Source organism: Verticillium dahliae, genomic scaffold (assembly GCF_000150675.1).
Source record: "Verticillium dahliae VdLs.17 supercont1.8 genomic scaffold, whole genome shotgun sequence".
Classification (NCBI taxonomy): domain Eukaryota; kingdom Fungi; phylum Ascomycota; class Sordariomycetes; order Glomerellales; family Plectosphaerellaceae; genus Verticillium; species Verticillium dahliae.
The window spans coordinates 1151227-1169363 of NW_009276927.1; the positions used below are offsets into that span (position 1 = coordinate 1151227).

Genomic DNA, 18137 nt, shown 5'->3' on the forward strand with positions numbered 1-18137 from the left:
GACGATGCCTTTGGTACGCATCTGCTTGCTGGCGAGTCCAACTAGGAGAAGGACCGCGCTGACTGTCAGCAAGAAAATGGATGCGAGTCGTCTCATGCTGGGTCACTTGGTATGGCTTGCGGAACACCGTCGATGGATCAAAGTATCAAGCTTGAGATCAAGAGGAGACTAGAAACTTGTTTAAATACAATACTAGTAGCGTACCAAACCTTCCTACTATTCATAGAAACCCGTCACCCGTTATGCCTGGGTTCTCTTGAAGCTCGTTCAGAATTGGTACTAGCCGGGCGATCCCCTGGGAGTACTTCACGGCCATGTCCCTAAAATAGCCCTCTCCGCGGGCTGCAGCCTTCAAATCGTTCTGTAGGTCGTCGCTCCTCTCGTAAGACAGTTTCAGCTTATCGTCCAGACTGAGCCGCAGCTTGACCTCGGCCTCCAGCTGGAGTTTGAGCAGCTGCAGTTGTTGAGACATGTACGCATTTTGCACTTCGAGTTCGTTGATCCTCGAGGTAAAGCTCAAAGGCTCGGACGGCGCAGCGCTCTAGTGACAGTCAGGGAGGAATCAAGGCCATCTCAACGCTTGACCTACAATTATCTGCTGGCCAGGGTAAGCCGGTGCTTTGGTCTTCAGCACAGCTTCGAAACTGACCCCGACACTGTCGCAAAGTTCTTTGTAGGCGCGGATAGAGTGGTTGCTGAGATTCTTCTCAGACAAGTACTGCTTCTCGGGGAGAACCTGCCAAGCGTAGGCATCTTCGCGGGATGTCTGCAATCTCACGTGCGACGGATCCAGAATGATGCCCAGTCGTGTCGCGAGATGCTGTGCCAACATTTCTCGGCATTTGGTGCGCCACTCCGCCCGTTCCACGTTGCACTGCTTCTTTGGAGTGGACATGGAAAGAATGGGCAGCCAGGAGGGCATCTTGACGGAGTGGTTTGCTTGAGCGGATCGTTCATCTTCTCTGTACTTCCTTTATCTAAGGGTAACACTACAACTCAGCGGGCGGCCGTGGCTGAGTCCGTCCTCCTTGGTGGTCAGAACCATCCGTTCCCAGAATAGAGAATGTCCTGTTTGCTCCGAAAATTCATTCCAGCCCGCTGTTGTCCGGTTTCGTCTCCTCTACGCTACAATACTGAAAGACAAAATGCGCTTCGACTGATGCATCTCCTATCTTTGTCTTCTTGGCTGGGACTCCCTGATGGGTGACATCGTCAACCCCCCTCTTGAAGCCCGTCTTGAAGCCTGTCTCGGCTGGCTTAAAGAGCCTTTTCGGTACATGATGCAGGTCATGCAGATGATTCTGGAAGGAGTCACCGTCGGGGAACGTCTCCGCACAGCGCAGGTCCGGGCATCGCGCCTGCCATGAGACGCCGTGCCCTCTGATGTGCGTCTCCCAATCGGGCAGGGTACAGAACGATTGTAGCCGTTTGGAGCATCCGAGTCTTGCATCCCATAGGCAGAAAGGGCAGTAACCTGGTAAAAAAGTCGTCTCAACCCGTTCCCAGGACAGCTCCATTGGGATGTGGTCCTGCGTCAGGTGTTTGTGGCAGTGTTGTTCCCAAGCCTCAGGTTCATACAGCCACTGGTTGCAAAAGAAACAAAACTCTGCGCGCGCGACATGCTTCTTGGTGCATTGATAGACGTGCAGATGGTCACTGTCTAGTTAGGGTTGCCCATCCACGAGGTTGCAGGATGTACTCACGAAGTTAACCTGCGGCAGTGGCAGGTTGTTCCTAACCCAGGTCGGTCCACTTCTGACTTGCTCTGGTAAAGTTTGACCAATGCCTCAAGGGATGCCCTTCCTTCAGGGCTTCTGAGGCGTGCCTTGATCATCAGGAGATCCGCCAATTGTCCACGGAGGGGCATGATCGACCGGAGTCGCGTGAAGGGACGGTTGACCCCTCTACAGACAAACGCGCGTTTGTTGCCGACCACTGTACTCTTGGAAGTCTCCTCCCATAACTCGCTCAACTCTCTTCTCTCGAGATTTTCAAGATCACGCCTGAGCTTTCGAATGGGATGGGCGAGAGGCGAATCTTTCGTCTCGACCGGTGGCGAAGTCTTGATGTCAGCCTTGACCTCCAATTCTGTCGGCTCTGTTGGCGATATGTCCATGAGCCGCTTGGGCTTACTCGTTGGAGATCCTCGGATTTTGGCCTCGATATCTTGATATTCCTCCGTCATTGCCAGCTTTTCTCTCCTCTTGATAGGAAGGGAGTGCAACAGTTCTGGTTCCCATGAAATCTCGAGGTTTCGAAAGTGCTCCCCTATATTCATCAGCCGAGCCTGCGTGCGCATAAACGCCGCCTGGCTGTCGATGCCGGGGTTCCGGCTTGAGTAGTACCGCGCTTGAATGGAGTTGGTCACATGGCCGGCCGTCGTTTGTCTTTGGATGTCCGAGTAGGTGGGATTCGCATCTACACTCGTAAGTCCAGCACCAGCGAATGTCCAGGGCATGTCACAAACAATATTGGTGAGGCCCTCTGCCCGGAAGCAGTGAAGTCCTGGAGGGTCCGGAAAGCCCGCTCTCATAAATAGGGAACGCAATACGGAGGAGAAAAGATTCGCAGTCATGATCCTTTCGCTGGGGCCTGAGAAAATCGGCGAGTGGAGAACGTTTGTGTGCCACCGAATATGCACGGCTGGTTCACCAGGGCCAACTTCCAGATCTAGAAGCCTAGTTAGTCCATCCAGCCCCATGTAGTCTCTCAAGGCTCCTGCGGAGCAGAAAATAGACAGAAGAAACAAAATGGGGTTCATGTAGAGCAGCTGGGCCTCCAAGTTGCCACGCTCGTGAATATCTGGGGTTGGCCTGTTCTGGTTAGATGTCCGAACTTCGTCATGTCATCATTCCAGGTGCTTCTCTCACAAGGTGCTGGGTTCATGGCGTCTGCCTTTCAGCCACTTCGTCAATTGCAGGCCGAACTCAGTCTCCCCGCTCTCGTTTCGGAACACAATAAGAGTTGTATCCTATGACACAGGTCAGGGCTTGAAGCAATGTCGGGCCACAAACGCTACCTTGTAGTGGAGTCCTACATTGCTCTGGTATCGAGCAGAGGACTCAATGTAATCGGAGACCCGGGCGGCGGTGAATGCAGCGGCCTGGAGAACCGTCCAATGGTCTATACGTAGTCTAGGCTGAGCGAAGATTTTCCAGTCGAGAGTCCAAGAAAACTCTCCTGCCCAGGTCAACACCTCTGCAGTGGCATGGCGCCTGGGTCCTGTGTCTGCCACGAGGTTGAGGAGTTTGCCTAAGGCGCCCCGCGGTTCGATAAGCTGCCAACGTCAGCCATTCATCTTTCAGCAACGACCCGACCGTTTACGTACACGGGTGACGGATAAGACATGATCTTTCGGTATGGTGCCCCGTTCGCGGTTGTAGCCTGCAGTGAACTTTTTCCAGTACGATTTGATGCCCTTCGCGGCAAGCTTTTGCTCTGGTCGCAGACCAGCTCTCATTGCCAGACCTAAACGCAGAACGTACTCCTTAAGATCCTCAAGAGAGTCCACACTCCGCGGGCCAAACGCTTCGACGCTGGTCTGGTGAGACAATCACTGCGGAGATCGATTCGAACACTCACAAGTCGTCCCAGTTTCGCAGTTGGCGTTCGTAGTTCTTTTCTGTGATGTTTTCGACGTTCTTGTTGACCGGTTTGTCGTTCACAATTGAGGAGGGGATTTCGACGCCTTCCTGAAGTGTCATGTAGTTTTTCGGGGCCGGTCCTCTTCCAGACATTTTCTTGGGGCGGTCCATGGCGACAGCAGTGTTACGGCTTTGAAGAGGAGGGGGGGGGGTGGTGAAAAGTTGAAGAGGCGGAATGGAGGGGTGCTGGGGACGGACCCCTTTATACCAGGCTGAACTGGTCATCTATTTAAAGCAACCTAGTTGCCGGTCTGGCGTGAGTCGTTATCTATACCATGCGTGATAGTGGGCTTTGCTGCGGCAGTGGCCTGGCTACAAAGCTTCGCACTCTCGGGTTTGCAAAGCAGCAAGGGAGGTGCACACGATGCGAAGGCTAGTGGACGGGGGTCGTCACAGAGTTGATGCCGTGCCGGAAGTGCGCGCCGTCATGGCAATTGGAATCGTTACATGCACAGTAGCGAGACTGAAGATGGCTACGATGGAGATGCGTGCTTGTTAAACTCTTGAGAGATCTGATCCATAATCCTCGTTCCCCGAATTTCTAATCAGGAGGGTGTCGCGCTCTGATAAGGACAAAGTAGACAAGCCATTCTAAGTCTTTCTCCTCTCTCTTGTGTAGGAATGGATGTTCAAGCAGGTGTTTGACAGAAGGCTTTGAGACGGCTTCAGTGAACATGTCAATTGCCTCGTGAGACCAACGATCAGGACGAGTTAGGCCAGCCACCCCGTCCCCCCTTTTCTCCTTATCCATAAGCTTCATCATCAATCTAATAAACGAATCTAGAAGCTTCGATATATCGCCGTCCGGGGTGCAACGCTCTACGTCACAGATCTTAATCTTCCCGTCGTAGCTCACCAGCAAGTTGGCAGCCGACACCTGCTCATAGACTAGACCGCTAGTAAGCAGAAAGTTGATACCGGTAAGGACCTAAGATATTGTGAGTAGAGGCTTACTTTACTAAATATCGCCGGGGGAGTGCGTACCTGGTGTAAGATGGAACCGAGCTCTGGCTCGGTGGGGTAGATCGGCGCTTGGTAGAGATGCTCGAGGGTGGTTGGCAGAAACTCGGAAACGAGGAAGTAACCCTCCTGTGGGCAGGTGTAGAGCTTCAGGCTTTCGACAATGTTCGGATGGAACAGGTGGCGGAGGCGATGTATCTGTTCGTCGCTGCTAGGCCCCGTGATCGAACGGATCATACGGGGCCGTCGTGTTATGGTCGAAGTGACAACGGCAAAGGAATGGCCGAACTTTAGGCGGTGCCTATTTTCATAGTGCTTCCAAGGCGACCCAGCGAGTACTGGCACAAGCCCCCCCCCTGTCCTCTTTTGGGTTCGCTTAGCAGGGAAACGGCTTGGGGGCGATGCCGACTGTTCTTCGACGCCGGATAACTTTTGCGAAGTGCTCTGAAGAGGACTTGGAGGAGGGCCTTTGGGACGAGCCTCCACAAGGTCCTCTTCGATAAAACGAGTATGGCGCTTTGCGTCTGACATGGTGACTCAAATGATGGCAATGGTTGCTGTCTGCGTGTCATAGTCTTCAACATGCTTGCGAGTCTTGATTTATACGCGTCCTCGCACCCTACCTTGGGGACCAGACAGTGGTGGTCAGTTCCACCATCTCTCGGCTGGTTTTGGCCACTTTATGCCAAGAGCGTTCGCCGGCATAGTCAAAATCGGCCATTATCACTGGGCCGATTGCTGGCTAATTGCCATCGTGCGTCGCGATCGATGGAGTACCACAGGGGAGTGGTACAACCGGTCCAGCTCCTGGTGACGGTGTTCATGCGATCGCCCTGGCGTTCTTCTCCGAAGCACGTCTCGGGGAAAATAAGCGACCACGCAGCATAGGCGTTAACCGCTGCAGTTTGAGTATTGTGCCCGGCAACAATACTGTGGATCTAGACAGGTAGCAATTGGAGAGCCTGGCCGGCCTGTGAACACTGGTCACTGCAGTCTGACGGGGCGGGTCACTTATGGGGAATTGGGGGCTAGCTTCGGCTACAACCGAGCCGAACGATGCCCGCGCCGAGTTCTATTTAGGTAGGACGGAGAGCTCGAATCAACACAGATAGAATCAACCAAATGACGGCGAAGCATTCATCTAGAACTGCCCCAGGAGGCTTGGGGCCGAAGGACGCGTTCGTTTGATTCTATTGTGGCCAATTTTATCTACCTCAAGTCCAAATACGTATACCTTCATCTGCCAGATGCCATACCCAATCTATTTTTGGCAGCGACACATTTGGACAGGTCGAAGGAACAAATCGTTTCTGTCCTCTCCCATCTACCTTGGATACGATTTCTACAGCCTTGAACCAGTCTGAGATTCCCTTCCTGATCCCCTCTCGGGCTCGCTTGGCGGGAAACGGTACTGGAGGGGCGCGGGTTGGCCTTCACAAAATGCTGTGGAGGGGGGGCTTCGGGAGCATGTGGGCGTTCCTCTTCAAAAAAATCGATAAATCGAGTATGACGCTCTAGGGTCGAATGTAATACTGGCTGTAGCTGTTGTCTGCACACAATTTCCTCTGGAAATGCTGGCGAATCCTTTTTTTTTGACAGGCATCCGCAAGATTACCTTGGGGGTCAGAGAATGCCCATTTCTGGCTGGGAGGACACCTGAGGCCAGGCATGTCCATCAGCATGGCCAGCCATCGTCATGTGGGACAAGAGTCGCCACACCCCCTCGGCTTAAATAACAGACGTCGGGGTCTCTAGTATCCCTCAATCACCCTTTACCCTCTACTACCTACTCTCAAGCCTTTAACAATTCTTGCTGAACATTCAAAATGGAAGAATGCCGTCACCTTGTTCCCTCCCACCTCATTGCGGGCGCAACGTCTGACGGGTTGGAGCCCTTCGACTCAAACGTCAATACTGCTCTACCCCTGCCGTCCGGCATCCGGGCCGACTATCTCGACAGCCAGTCTCGTTCGATAGCTTTAGGAAAGTTTGAGGACCTTCTGTTCGGTAGGTTTGCCAATGTCCCATCAACCAGTCCGAAGCTGATTGTGAAGATCCTTCCGCGGAGATAAATTCTTGCATCCCTGACAGCTCTGTGAAAGAAAACAGCCTTCCTGAGGGGTTCATACTTTGGAATATCCTCAGCCACCCAGGTGACTCGCTGAATGCGAAGCGATGGCTGAGCAGACTCGATGGAGGCAAAGCCAGTATCGCTAAACGACTCCGCAAGCACGAGACGCTGGGAAAGGTGCTCCTGAAAGTTTTGAATATCCCAGGACAACGTCAAGGCTTCAAACTAGGCATTTGGCGCAAGATCCTCATTGCAAGGGATGACGAGGTGCGGCTCCGAACATGCGTTCAACCTCCGCCAAACGGTTACTAACTTATGTCTTAGGAAGTGATGCACTACCTGATGCACATATACATTACGTTCGTTCGTATCATGGGATCCGAGGATTCCCTGAAATTCGTGGACGACAGAGCAGTGAAGGAGTTTGAACTCCGCGCCCCTGGACTGTCGCGCTGCGACGGTGCTCATGTCTCGCTGGCTGTGCAAAGCAATATGGTACTCAAGGGCTTGGCAGACGAGCCTGCGAGAGTACAAGTAGTGTCAACTTGGAAGTACAAACTACTTGATTCCATCGCTTTACACTCTTCGGAGAGATTACTATTATCTGAAGCAATGGTCCGGCGTTATGAGAGCGTTGATTTCCGGCAAGCACGGTTCTCTGATTACGACCAGAACCATGGCCAGGAATGCGTTTACATCGCTCGAGGACCCACTCTTCTCCGATTTCGATTCGGAATTCCTCAACAGCTATTAAATCTTGTCTCTTCACATCATGCAGAGCATCGTTGAGCTCTCAGAAGAAAACCCCTTGATGGAGGACGGCGAAGAGAAGCCAGAGGCTCGCCAGTACGACGAAGGAGCCTGGCATCAGCTTGCTCTCCGAGCCCGAGAGTTAGGGTTTTGTTCCGATGAGATTTCGCGGCTCTGCTCTGTAAATCCGGATCGAGAGGCGGCTACCAAGTTCTTGCTGACTGCTCGGCCGCCACAGTATTTCGAATATGGGCAGAATTTCAACGATCTCGTGGATCTCGTCGTCCAGGTGTTCGATGAAGCACGACTTGTACAGAAGGAGGTCAGCAATCCAACGTTCACAATCAAACAGTTGGGAGAGCCTGTCGCCAGACGGTGTGGTCGCCAGTACTCCAAGGCTTACGCCCGCGACCGTCCTTTCCTGACTCCACAATGGTTCACATGCAAAACGGAAAAGAATTTCGACGTCACCCTCTTTATTCGTGCGGCGTTGTATCTTCAACGCATTTTGGGGCTTCGAATGGCCGGAGTATCGACAATGGGAGAAGTCCATGCCTGATGAATGGGATGTACATCCAACCCAGGGCAATTCGAGCCGGTCGAGGCAGCCAGAACTTCACCCCCAAACAGAAATGACGCATAAAGCTCTGTGTAGTCCACCCGGGCGAAGTATGGAACGTCCAAAGCGCCAGCGACCTGTGCGGACAAGAAACGCAAGAGCTGCTGGAGTAGGTTCAAAGGACTGGAGGCCACCACGTTCATTACCGGTCCCTCTAAGTCTGCGGCCAAGACGCAAGAGGCGGGCTGCTACGAGATAATAGTGATGAGGACGGGTAAGGTATCGGCTGAAACGTGTCAATGCCGATGCTCATTATCATGGGTTGGTTTCAGAGAGCTTTCACAAAAACTATGCGATTTGATCACGCCACCCGTAGTGACTCCTGTTCAAATGATGTACCTCGTCTAATGCCGCATGTGTATGCGAGGCATTCTACCCCTAGTATGATCGTTCCTACCTACTTAACCCGCGGTTCGCTTCTGCCTCGCAATCTCTGGGTTCCGGCCGTCAAAGATGCGAAAAAAGATCCTGACCTTGCTGTCGCGGCCCCTCGCCGGTATGAAACGCGCCAGCACGATTTCTAGCCAGCGCATTGTCCGGCCGCCAGGTCCGATGGTCCAAATTGTCCCTTGGTGGGCCACGAGTCCTCGCCAGCACGGTACCTAGCCACCACGTTTTCCAGCCAGCGCAGCTTCCGGCCACCAAGGACGACGTCCGAAAAGACAACGTCTAATAATACTATGCTGGCGCGAATCCTAGCCATCACGGTTTCCGGCCGCCAAGGATTCCGTCCGAAATCGTCCCTTGTTGGCAGGATCCCTCGCCGACACGGTTTCCAGCCACCACGGTTTACGGCCGCCAAGGATTCCGGAAATAGTTTTTTGCCGGCGCGAATCCTCGCCACCACGGTTTCCGGCCAGCGCAGCTTCCAGCCGCCAAGGATTCTGTCCGAAATCGTCCCGTGCCGGCACGATCCCTCGCCGACACGATTTACAGCTAGCGCAACTTCCAGCCAACGCAACTTCAGGCTACCAAGGATGATGTCCAAAATCGTCCCTTGCCGGCGCCAGGTCTCGCCGCCATGTTTTCCGGCCGGCGCAGCTTCCGGCCAGCGCAACTTCAGGCCACCAAGGACGACGTCTGAAATCGTCCCTTGCTGGCACGAATCCTGTCCAGCGCAGTCTCTAGCCACCAAGGATAATACGAAATCGTCTCTTGTTGGCGCGGATTCTGGCCGGTGCAGTTCCTAGCCACCAAGGTCGTATAAAGTTGTCGCGCCGTAAGGCTCCGGATATGCGGAGCAATCATACTTACACAATGGCCTTCGAAAGTGTTGACGCACGATCAAAGAGGCTGAGCGCCGAGGTATCCTCAAAACTGAAGGGGACAGTCATGGTCTCCTTGGATTCTCTATTGGTTGATCCTAAAACATGTCCTGACCCGAAAAACGTGGGCCGTCTTGCCAAAATCTTCAATTCAGAAGGCTGCGACCGCATGAACCCACGCCATTTCATTCCGGGGAACGTACAAGAAGAAGTGCTGCAGGCATCACTACGCTATTCTGGCATCACCCTACATGATCTACGGAGTACCGAACGACGACATCTCCGCTTCCCACCCGGCTGTCACGTAGAGTGCCTCCATGGGAAACACCGGGTGGCGGCACTCCGTAAAACGAAACATGAGAAATGGTGGACGGTCGAGCTCTATGTCGGTATGTCCGCCACTGCTTAAGCCACAAGAATAGCGCTGACCTCAAAGACCTCTCTGATGATGCGAAGCGGTCACTAGCTGAGGAGTTCGGCAACGAAGCAAATTTTTCTGACGGATATATATTTGCAGAGATCTGCAGCTACCCGACGAACTCGCTGGATGCCAATAGATGGCGGTCGAGGCTTACCACACATAAGAACGAAATCCTAAGAAGGTTACTCAAGCATCCCACGCTATCACCGGCTCTCAGGAGGACGATGCAGATTCCAGGTTTGCGTCGAGGACTTCAGCTTGGGGTTTGGAGCAAGGTGCTAGCGGACAAGTACGAAGAGGTACGACTTCAAGACATGTGTTAACCATTGTCTATTGAAAGCCAATTTACTGACACGGGTTCTTAGGAAGTCCTGCACGGCCTCCAACACGTGTACGAGGTGTGGAAACGCATTCTGGGGTCCGGGGCAGCTCTGGAATTCGTGGATGGCGACACAGTCCGGGAGTTCGAGAGCCGTGCACCAGGAGCATCACAGCGCGACTACTTCCACGTTTCCGAGGCTATCCGGAGGAATGTGGCTCTCCGGCGCCTGACCGATGATGAAAGACGACAGCAGGTGTTGAGCAATCTCCAGCAGGTCGATACGTTAATCCCTTCCATGTATACCTTGCAGAAGGACTTCAAATATGTGCGCCAGTGCACAAGCGTCATGAGAAAGCTTATCTTGGGCTCGTCTCGGTTTCCAATGACCGTTCAGGCTATCGCTTTTCACGCGTTCCAAAGCGAGAAGCCATCTGGGCATAGCCACGAAGCAGAATTGCTTGGAAGTATGAAATGCCTCTACCTGCATATCATGCAAAACCTTGTTGAACTCTCGGGAGAGAACACCCTCTTAGAAGACGACGAAGCAAAGCAGGAGGCACGCCAATATGACCAAACAGCCTGGCATCGGCTCGCGATACGAGCTCGGGACCTAGGCTTTGCCTCGGGCGAGATCACGCGACACTGTCAATTAGATCCGGACATAGAGGCAGCGAAACGAATCATGCTGATCGCTCGTCCGGCGTTATGCTTCGCCTACGGATCAAACTTTGAGAAGCTCGCAAATATAGTGGCGGGTGTGTTCAAGGAGGCACAGCCAATACAGTTACAGGGCGTTCAACCCGCCCTCACCACGTCATCCCTGGGTGAGCCCCTCGCGAGGAGGTACGGTCGCCAGTACTCCGGATCTTACGCTCAGAATCGCCAGTGTCTCACGGTCCACTGGTTCACCTGCCCAATAGAAAAGGGTCCCGAGATTACGTCTCTGTTCGTCAGGCGATCTGTTTTCCATACCTTTTGGGGTCCACACGGCATCCATCAAGAGGACAGCGTGAACGCATCCATGTCGGACACATCCATGTCGGAGTTGTCGGAAGTCGAATCGGATGCTGAAGAACCAAACCAACCAAACGGATCTTCCGCTGAAGCTCCTGTCGAGGATAACGAGATGGAAGATGCGCCCGCTCTCTCCCAGCTTCAGAAACGCAATCGACCACGCATGGCACGCAAAAGGCAACAGCAAAACGTAGGAGCCACCAAGGGAAAAATACAAAAGAGAGGCCCTGACGGTGGAAGCTCAACAGTCACTGCGCTACAGCGGAGCCTACAAGTCAGCAAGCCTGCACCTCAAGAGACAGGTCTCGGGGACCGGAGCTCGGCACTCACCACGTTCATTCCTGGCTCTCTAGGTCTCAGTCGGGAGGCGCAAGTAGCAAGTCAAGCCGTTCTGCGGCTCGATGACCGAGAGATGACGATTCTCATCCGACGGAACGGAGATTGGGTGGATGCGAAGCCATGCCGCCGGCGGTCTATCGTTGAGGGGATAGCCCAGGTGGAAAGAGAAAATGAAGGACGGGAATGGTTCCTTTTCGACAAGGACGGTCGTGGTATTAAGCCGGCGGTCTGTCCTACCCTTCCAGATGACTTTGTGTGCTTGAACACGGAGACGAGTGTTTTCCCGGCACAAGAAATCCTGTGAGGCTGGAAGGGAAGAAAGCCTGCTTTCAATAGTAGAATAACCAATACAACTGCTGACACCCTCATCCACCACCTAGCTAGCCAGCTAGCATCTGCTCCTTAACCCCGGCCCAGTTCAAATCCTGCCCATCGACGTAAGAGACCTTTCCCTGTTGAATGCCCGGAAGAATTTCAACGTCCATACAGCTCGTGTAGATGTCGGCGGGCCGCTCGATGCCACCAGGTTTGAAAGGCCATTCCCAGACCCAGTAGAGAGTGTACACACCACATTTGTTGGGAAGCCGGATGTCGGATTGGCACCACAGGTCGGCGCCTTGAGGATCCGCGGGGTCTTTTCTGAATGCGTCCTGGCGATCGATCGATATTTGCCCGTTGTTGATCTGATAGCATTGGCCGTCGTCGAAGGACCTAACAGCTAAGAGGGAACCCCGCCGGTCGCCCCCGGTGCCCTCTGCGTTCCAGACACGATGGATGGAAAGCAATATATCGTCCTCGGAGGGAACCCGGGTGCCGTAGATGAAGATCGTACCGCCGTGCTCCTTGTGCGGACTTGTTTCTGGGAGGGTCACATGCCCGTTCTCCTGGTGCTGAAGAGCGATGATGTCTCCCGGCCGCGCCTGCAGTCGGGGAAGCATTTCGTTCGATTGCATTGCTCGCTGCGAGTCCCTGCAGATACGATCGGTCGGGAGGATGCCTTGCTCTGCCACTCTACCGTTCGGTGGAAGATGATGTTGCATCCGGAGGTCGTTGAATGTGGGATCAAGCCTAGACACAAACCCCCGAATGTATCCAGGATCACTGACCATGGTGCCGTTCAGGTCGAGCCGTCTAAGGCGCTCGACCCACGAGTGGGCACTGGATAGAGGCAAGGCAAGGAGAAGAATCGTCAAGAGCACGTTGAAAGCCATGTTGATGTAGCCTGTCTGCCCCACCAATGAACCCAGTAGAGCCGACGTCAGGTTTATATATGCTTGGTGCGGAGCCAAAAGCAGGCGACGGCCATATTCGTCCCTGCCAGTTTTGGCCATTCGCGCGTTGTCCGGCGCAGCAGATGTGTATCTCACCTACGCTGGCGGGATCAGATCGCCAGGACGCCTCCGCTGCTCAAGGCCAGCTGTCACTATCTCATGGAGCGGTATGGGTAATGCTGGAGAACCAGTGCGCATTCGGTGCAGTGGCCGTGAATTGCATGCACGTCTGGCTTGCCATTTTGCTCGGTCACACCGTTCGCGCAAGGCCTCCTCCAGCGGCTGGTAATACTAACGCCTAATCGCAGGACGAAGCGGGCAAGCCAGGGAAACGGCTTTGGTGGTGAGGATCCGTGAGTGAGTGTTCATGGGAGCTCTGGGGGCTTGTACACCTGAAGCAGGTGACTTCCTAGGAAGTCACGAGAGTTTCATTCACAGTAAGGAGGGTCCTGGGCGAACGGGGGCAAGAACCAGCCACCCTGGGATTGGTGTCAGCACCTGGCAGCCAGTGACTGGCGCCAAAATCGGAAGCAACAACCCGTGGAGCTCGGCGCTTGAGGGATCGCCATTCCCAATGCAAGATTAAAGAAGGAGAGCACGGCCGGCGCCGATGGAAGCGCTGTGTCTTACTCATCAGACTGGCTGCCTAGTCGGACGACCCTTCCATCTCTCCTTTCCGTACGCCTCAAGTGTTTGACTGCCGCCTCATGCCGTGGGTGAAGGGGGGAATGGTTTATATCAGCGCTGCTGTTCCGTTTACGCTCCGTCTTGGGGGCGTCTGCCACCTTAGTGACTTGTTCAGCTTGGGGTCTTTACTCTCTCGCAACACTGGCTTTCGAGAGGCCAAGTGCGATGTCGAGGCCCATTGCCCTGGCTGTGTGATGGTTGGCGATGCACTACACCGGGTAGAGCGGTGTTACAGAGCACTGACCGCCACAGCCAACCAATCCTACCATGCCCGGTCTGTTCCTCAACTCTTAGGCCGGCAAGGTCCGACCAAGTTCCTTCGCAGAGCCAAGCTGCCTTGGTAAACCTTCCCCCAGCCTGCTGCAAGGTGCTGCATGCAAGCGCCCGTGGCTGTGGCCTCTCTGGTCCTATCCTTATGGAACCAGCACCAGCCTGATCTTGTGCCCGCCAGGCAGATGCAACCGGTCTCTGCCATGTTGTCCGACTTCATGCCAGACTCGATTCCTTGACCGTCGCATACCTCTCGTCATCGACAACTTGCGCATGTCCGAACTCTCATCGTCAACAGCCTCCAATGTCGGATCCCCAGAAGTACACAGTCGGCTGGATCTGCGCCATCGCCACCGAGTTTGTCGCCGCCCAGGCCTTCCTCGACGAAGAACACGACCCCCCTCGCCATGTGGCCCCGCACGACAACAACAGCTACGTTCTGGGCACCGTCGGCAGTCATAACGTCGTTATTGCCGTCCTGCCTGATACAGAGTACGGCACGACCTCGGCGGCGACAGTAGCCCGAGACATGCTGCACAGCTTTCCGAACGTGCGTATCGGATTGATGGTCGGCATTGGAGGCGGCGCCCCCAGACTTCCGGAGCACGATGTACGACTTGGCGACGTTGTTGTCAGTCGTGCTGGCGGCGGCAAGGGTGGTGTGCTCCAGTACGACTTTGGTAAGACTATTCAGATCAAACGTTCCAGCATATCGGTTTCCTGAATCAATCGCCACCGGTGCTCCGGACGGCTATCAGCGCACTGAAGGGCAAATACGAGCTGAGAGGCCACCAACTAAACAAGGAGGTGGACCGGGCACTGAAGCGTATCAAGAACCGGAAAAGGTATATACGCCCTCCCACAGCAAGCGACAGGCTGTACAAGGCGGGCATTGCACATCGCTTGGATGGGACTGGATGCTGCAGCGATGTGTCCAGCGAAGACCCATCCCACCTTGTAACCAGGTCTCAGCGTGACGAAGAAGACGACCCCAAAATCCACTACGGACTGATTGCCAGCGCAAACCAGCTGATGAAGGATGCTACCACCCGGGATAAGCTGGCGGCCGAAAAGGACGTGCTCTGCTTCGAGATAGAGGCCGCCGGCCTGATGAACCACTTCCCATGCCTGGTAGTCCGTGGGATCTGTGACTATGCCGACTCGCATAAGAACAAGGAGTGGCAGGGCTTCGCGGCCATGACGGCAGCAGCGTATGCGAAGGACATATTGCGACAGATCCCGCCGAACAAGGTCGAGACTGAGATACCCATCAGCGAGATTCTAGGACTGGGTTAGTACTACAGTTCCATGGCAAGCAAGCCTTCCTCTCTAACATCTTATAGTCCAAGGAAAACTAGACGGCGGGGATTTCACTGAAATAGAAATCAAGGATGCGAGAATTACCATGAAGTCTGACGACCACCTCACCGAACTCCAGCACTGGTTGTCTCCGCCAGACTACTCAACCAACGCCAAGCTGGCAAGAGAACGCCGGCACGCCGGCACTGGAGCTTGGTTTCTCGAAAGCCCCGTATCCCAGGAGTGGAAGGCTGGCAGACGTCGACATCTATGGCTTTACGGTCTTGCAGGATGCGGCAAGACAGTCTTGAGTACTACGATCCTTGACCACCTTTCGCAAACGGGTCGCCACGTCACGCTTGCATTCTTCTTCGACTTTAACGACACTAAGAAGCAGACCCTAAATGGTCTACTTCGGTCGCTAGCGATTCAGCTTTATCATACCGGGGGAGAAGCAGCACGGAAACTCGACAGCCTTCTTGCATCCCATGGTGACGACCGCAGGCAACCAGACATGAGCGGATTGTCAGCCTGTGTTGAGTCGATGATAAAAGTTTCTGGCAATGTTACCGTGGTCCTTGACGCACTGGATGAATGCACAACGAAAGGCCAACTCCTGTCTTGGATGCGAAGCGTCGTCTCTGACTCGGCATTTGGCAATGTCCAATTGATTGCGACCGGGCGACCAGAAGCAGAGTTTCAACAGGAAATACCTGACTATTGGGGTCAGGAAAACTGTGTCTCACTCGACAAGAAGGCCGTCGACGCTGATATACGGTCCTACGTCGTAGCGAGGCTTACGCAGTCTTCCGACTTTGTTGATAAGAAGTTGCCCCAGGACCTCCTTAACGAGATTCGCAATAAAGTCGGAAACGGCGCCGACGGTATGTGAGTGTTAACCTAAGCGCCTTAACCCCAGACACATTCCTCACACGCAGCACAGGTTCCGGTGGGCGGCTTGCCAACTGGACAGTCTTGCAAAGTGTCTGAGCCCCAACGCCATTAAGGCAGCTCTCAAGTCTTTGCCCCATGATCTGAGTGAAACATACGACCGTATGCTTCAGAGCATACCTCCACAGCATAAGTCAGATGCTATTCGCCTGTTGCAGTTTATCGTCCACGCTAAGAGGCCACTGACGGTATCGGAGGCTATTGAGGTAGTAGCGACGCACATAGATGGGGAACCCCGAGGGTTCGACGTTAGGGGCAGGCTAAACCGTGAAGCCGATATTCTTCGTATTTGCCCCGGCTTGGTGGAAATCGCACAAGCCACAAAAGGCAACAGCACGACGAAAGAACTTCACCTTACCCACTACTCAATCAAAGAGTATCTTGTCAGGGAAGAGCAGTTCGGGCGCCAAGATGCCAGCATCGCCATCACGAGGACATGCTTGACGTATCTTACAGATATCAGGGAACCTACAAGGAGACCACAAGAGATTTCCCGATGGCAAAATTTGCCGCAGAAGTGTGGACAGGGTTTGCGACTTCGGCTGAGGGATCAGAAGACATTACCTGAGCGACCGTCAGCTTTTTGCAAGACGACAGAACCTTCCAGCTATGGGGTCGGTTATACCAGCCTGATGTACCATGGAAGAATGACCCGGGTCCTCCACATGGATCAAAATTATACTATGCATGTGTGACTGGGCTTGGTCGGACTGCACAAGGCCGCTGGCCAAAGGAGCTGACGTCAACGCACAGGGTGGCGAGTACGGCAACGCTCTCCAGGCTGCCTCATCAGAAGGCCACACGAACATTGTACAACTGCTGCTGGCCAAAGGAGCCGACGTCAACGCGCGGGGTGGCCAGTACGACAACGTTCTCCAGGCTGCCTCGTCGGGAGGCCACGTGGAGATTGTGCAACTACTGCTGGCCAAGGGAGCCGACGCCAACGCGCGGAGTGTCAAGTACGGCAACGCCCAAACCATCTCAGTAGACAGCTTTCTTTCCGAACCTTCCAAATCTATCTGGTCAGGCCGACAAACTTCCACAAAACCATCTTCCATATCTAGCGGCGCTGTCATCAACAACGGTCATGGAGACATTTTGTCATCATCCTTCACGTTCATCAATCACAGAGGAACTGCGGGGGGCAATGAGTTAACCCAGGACGATATCCAATCGCTGGCATCCATAGATGGCGACACTGCATCCACGATGGACTCCAGACCAGCGACACAGCGACAAGCTGCTGTACGCTATCTTGTGAAGATATTCACCGAAGACGAGGACCTTTTATCTCTGTATGAACAAGCTTTTCGCAAGATGGACCAAGAGAGGTTCAAAAGGAATCATCGCAAACTGCTGTTGCGGTTTGTCTCAGATCTTGGTTCTCAGAGAGAAATCAGTCCGTCCCAAGATTTAGCAATCAGCTTTCTTCGACGGTGGCATACCAGGACTCAGCTTTCCTCGGCGATATTTAGTATCATCGAGCCCACTGGTAGTACAACTCGAGAGAAAGTCAACCGCTTGGTCAGCCAAGAAAAGGACCAGCTCTTCTCTATCAACCGTTTCCTTGAGGATATAGATGCACCAGATGAGTTAGCCCATGGAGGGAGGTCAAGCCCACAACCTCCGGCTCCAGATGTCAGTTTGTCAACGATGGAAGAAAGTGACGAAGCGACATACTCGGAAGGCGAAGATATCCCTGAAGATGCCGACGACCTGGAGACTGAAGAGAAGTACGAAACCATCTTGTCAAAATTGGAGGCAGCGCAGGAGTTCCTGTGCGCTGGGCAAGCTTTCGTTCTGTACAAGGATAGCCTTCGTTGCTTTGTACAGCCTGATCTAGAGCCAGTTGATCGCCAGCTTCTCGAAAACCCAGGTTGCAACCCAGAGAAGCAACAGACAGAACCCGCGGAAACCGTTCTTGAGTACGATGTATCACTTACTCGAGGATGTTGGCCGGCTACCTGGGACTTCTGCAAGAGAGGGGTGGAGCACGTCGCAGGTAGCCAATTGTCCTGGTGGCCACTATCGGAGCCGGAGAAAAGCTTGACGCCCGGGTACACTAGGGTATATTCCATGCCTTTCGCGCAGAATCAGCGCTTCTACGATGACATTCCGACCCCAGTTGCGGAGTCCTTGTTCCCTAGGCTATCAACTGTTCGTGTCACCGCATCTAAACCACGCTGGACAGCACTGGGTCTCGAAGCCGTTTACCTCAAGGATAGTACTCTCGTGCGCAATTTGAGTCGTCGCG

General features: G+C 53.9%; 6 protein-coding genes across 6 annotated transcripts; 3 read left to right on the plus strand and 3 right to left on the minus strand.

The window, feature by feature from the left end:
* Positions 1-1168: 1168 nt before the first annotated feature.
* VDAG_04900 (uncharacterized protein) lies at positions 1169-3755 on the minus strand (the record flags this gene model as incomplete). Its single annotated transcript, XM_009654504.1, has 6 exons — positions 1169-1529; positions 1704-2678; positions 2871-2971; positions 3038-3139; positions 3329-3541; positions 3639-3755. 6 exons carry the CDS (start codon positions 3753-3755, stop codon positions 1169-1171), a joined length of 1869 nt encoding a protein of 622 aa, XP_009652799.1.
* A 434-nt stretch (positions 3756-4189) lies between these two features.
* On the minus strand, positions 4190-5135 carry VDAG_04901 (uncharacterized protein; the record flags this gene model as incomplete). Its single annotated transcript, XM_009654505.1, has 3 exons — positions 4190-4207; positions 4501-4572; positions 4629-5135. The coding sequence occupies 3 exons, from the start codon at positions 5133-5135 to the stop codon at positions 4190-4192; spliced, it is 597 nt and encodes a 198-aa protein (XP_009652800.1).
* Positions 5136-6430: 1295 nt separating this feature from the next.
* Positions 6431-7984, plus strand: VDAG_04902 (uncharacterized protein; the record flags this gene model as incomplete). The annotated part of the gene is made up of 4 exons (XM_009654506.1): positions 6431-6611; positions 6758-6942; positions 7000-7434; positions 7493-7984. 4 exons carry the CDS (start codon positions 6431-6433, stop codon positions 7982-7984), a joined length of 1293 nt encoding a protein of 430 aa, XP_009652801.1.
* A 1317-nt stretch (positions 7985-9301) lies between these two features.
* On the plus strand, positions 9302-11709 carry VDAG_04903 (uncharacterized protein; the record flags this gene model as incomplete). The annotated part of the gene is made up of 3 exons (XM_009654507.1): positions 9302-9698; positions 9827-10029; positions 10096-11709. The coding sequence occupies 3 exons, from the start codon at positions 9302-9304 to the stop codon at positions 11707-11709; spliced, it is 2214 nt and encodes a 737-aa protein (XP_009652802.1).
* Positions 11710-11785: 76 nt separating this feature from the next.
* VDAG_04904 (uncharacterized protein) lies at positions 11786-12616 on the minus strand (the record flags this gene model as incomplete). Its single annotated transcript, XM_009654508.1, has 1 exon — positions 11786-12616. The coding sequence occupies one exon, from the start codon at positions 12614-12616 to the stop codon at positions 11786-11788; it is 831 nt and encodes a 276-aa protein (XP_009652803.1).
* Positions 12617-13630: 1014 nt separating this feature from the next.
* On the plus strand, positions 13631-17358 carry VDAG_04905 (ankyrin repeat protein; the record flags this gene model as incomplete). The annotated part of the gene is made up of 8 exons (XM_009654509.1): positions 13631-13637; positions 13819-14302; positions 14392-14924; positions 14977-15820; positions 15876-16497; positions 16637-16867; positions 17147-17178; positions 17259-17358. 8 exons carry the CDS (start codon positions 13631-13633, stop codon positions 17356-17358), a joined length of 2853 nt encoding a protein of 950 aa, XP_009652804.1.
* Between the last annotated feature and the right edge of the window lie 779 nt (positions 17359-18137).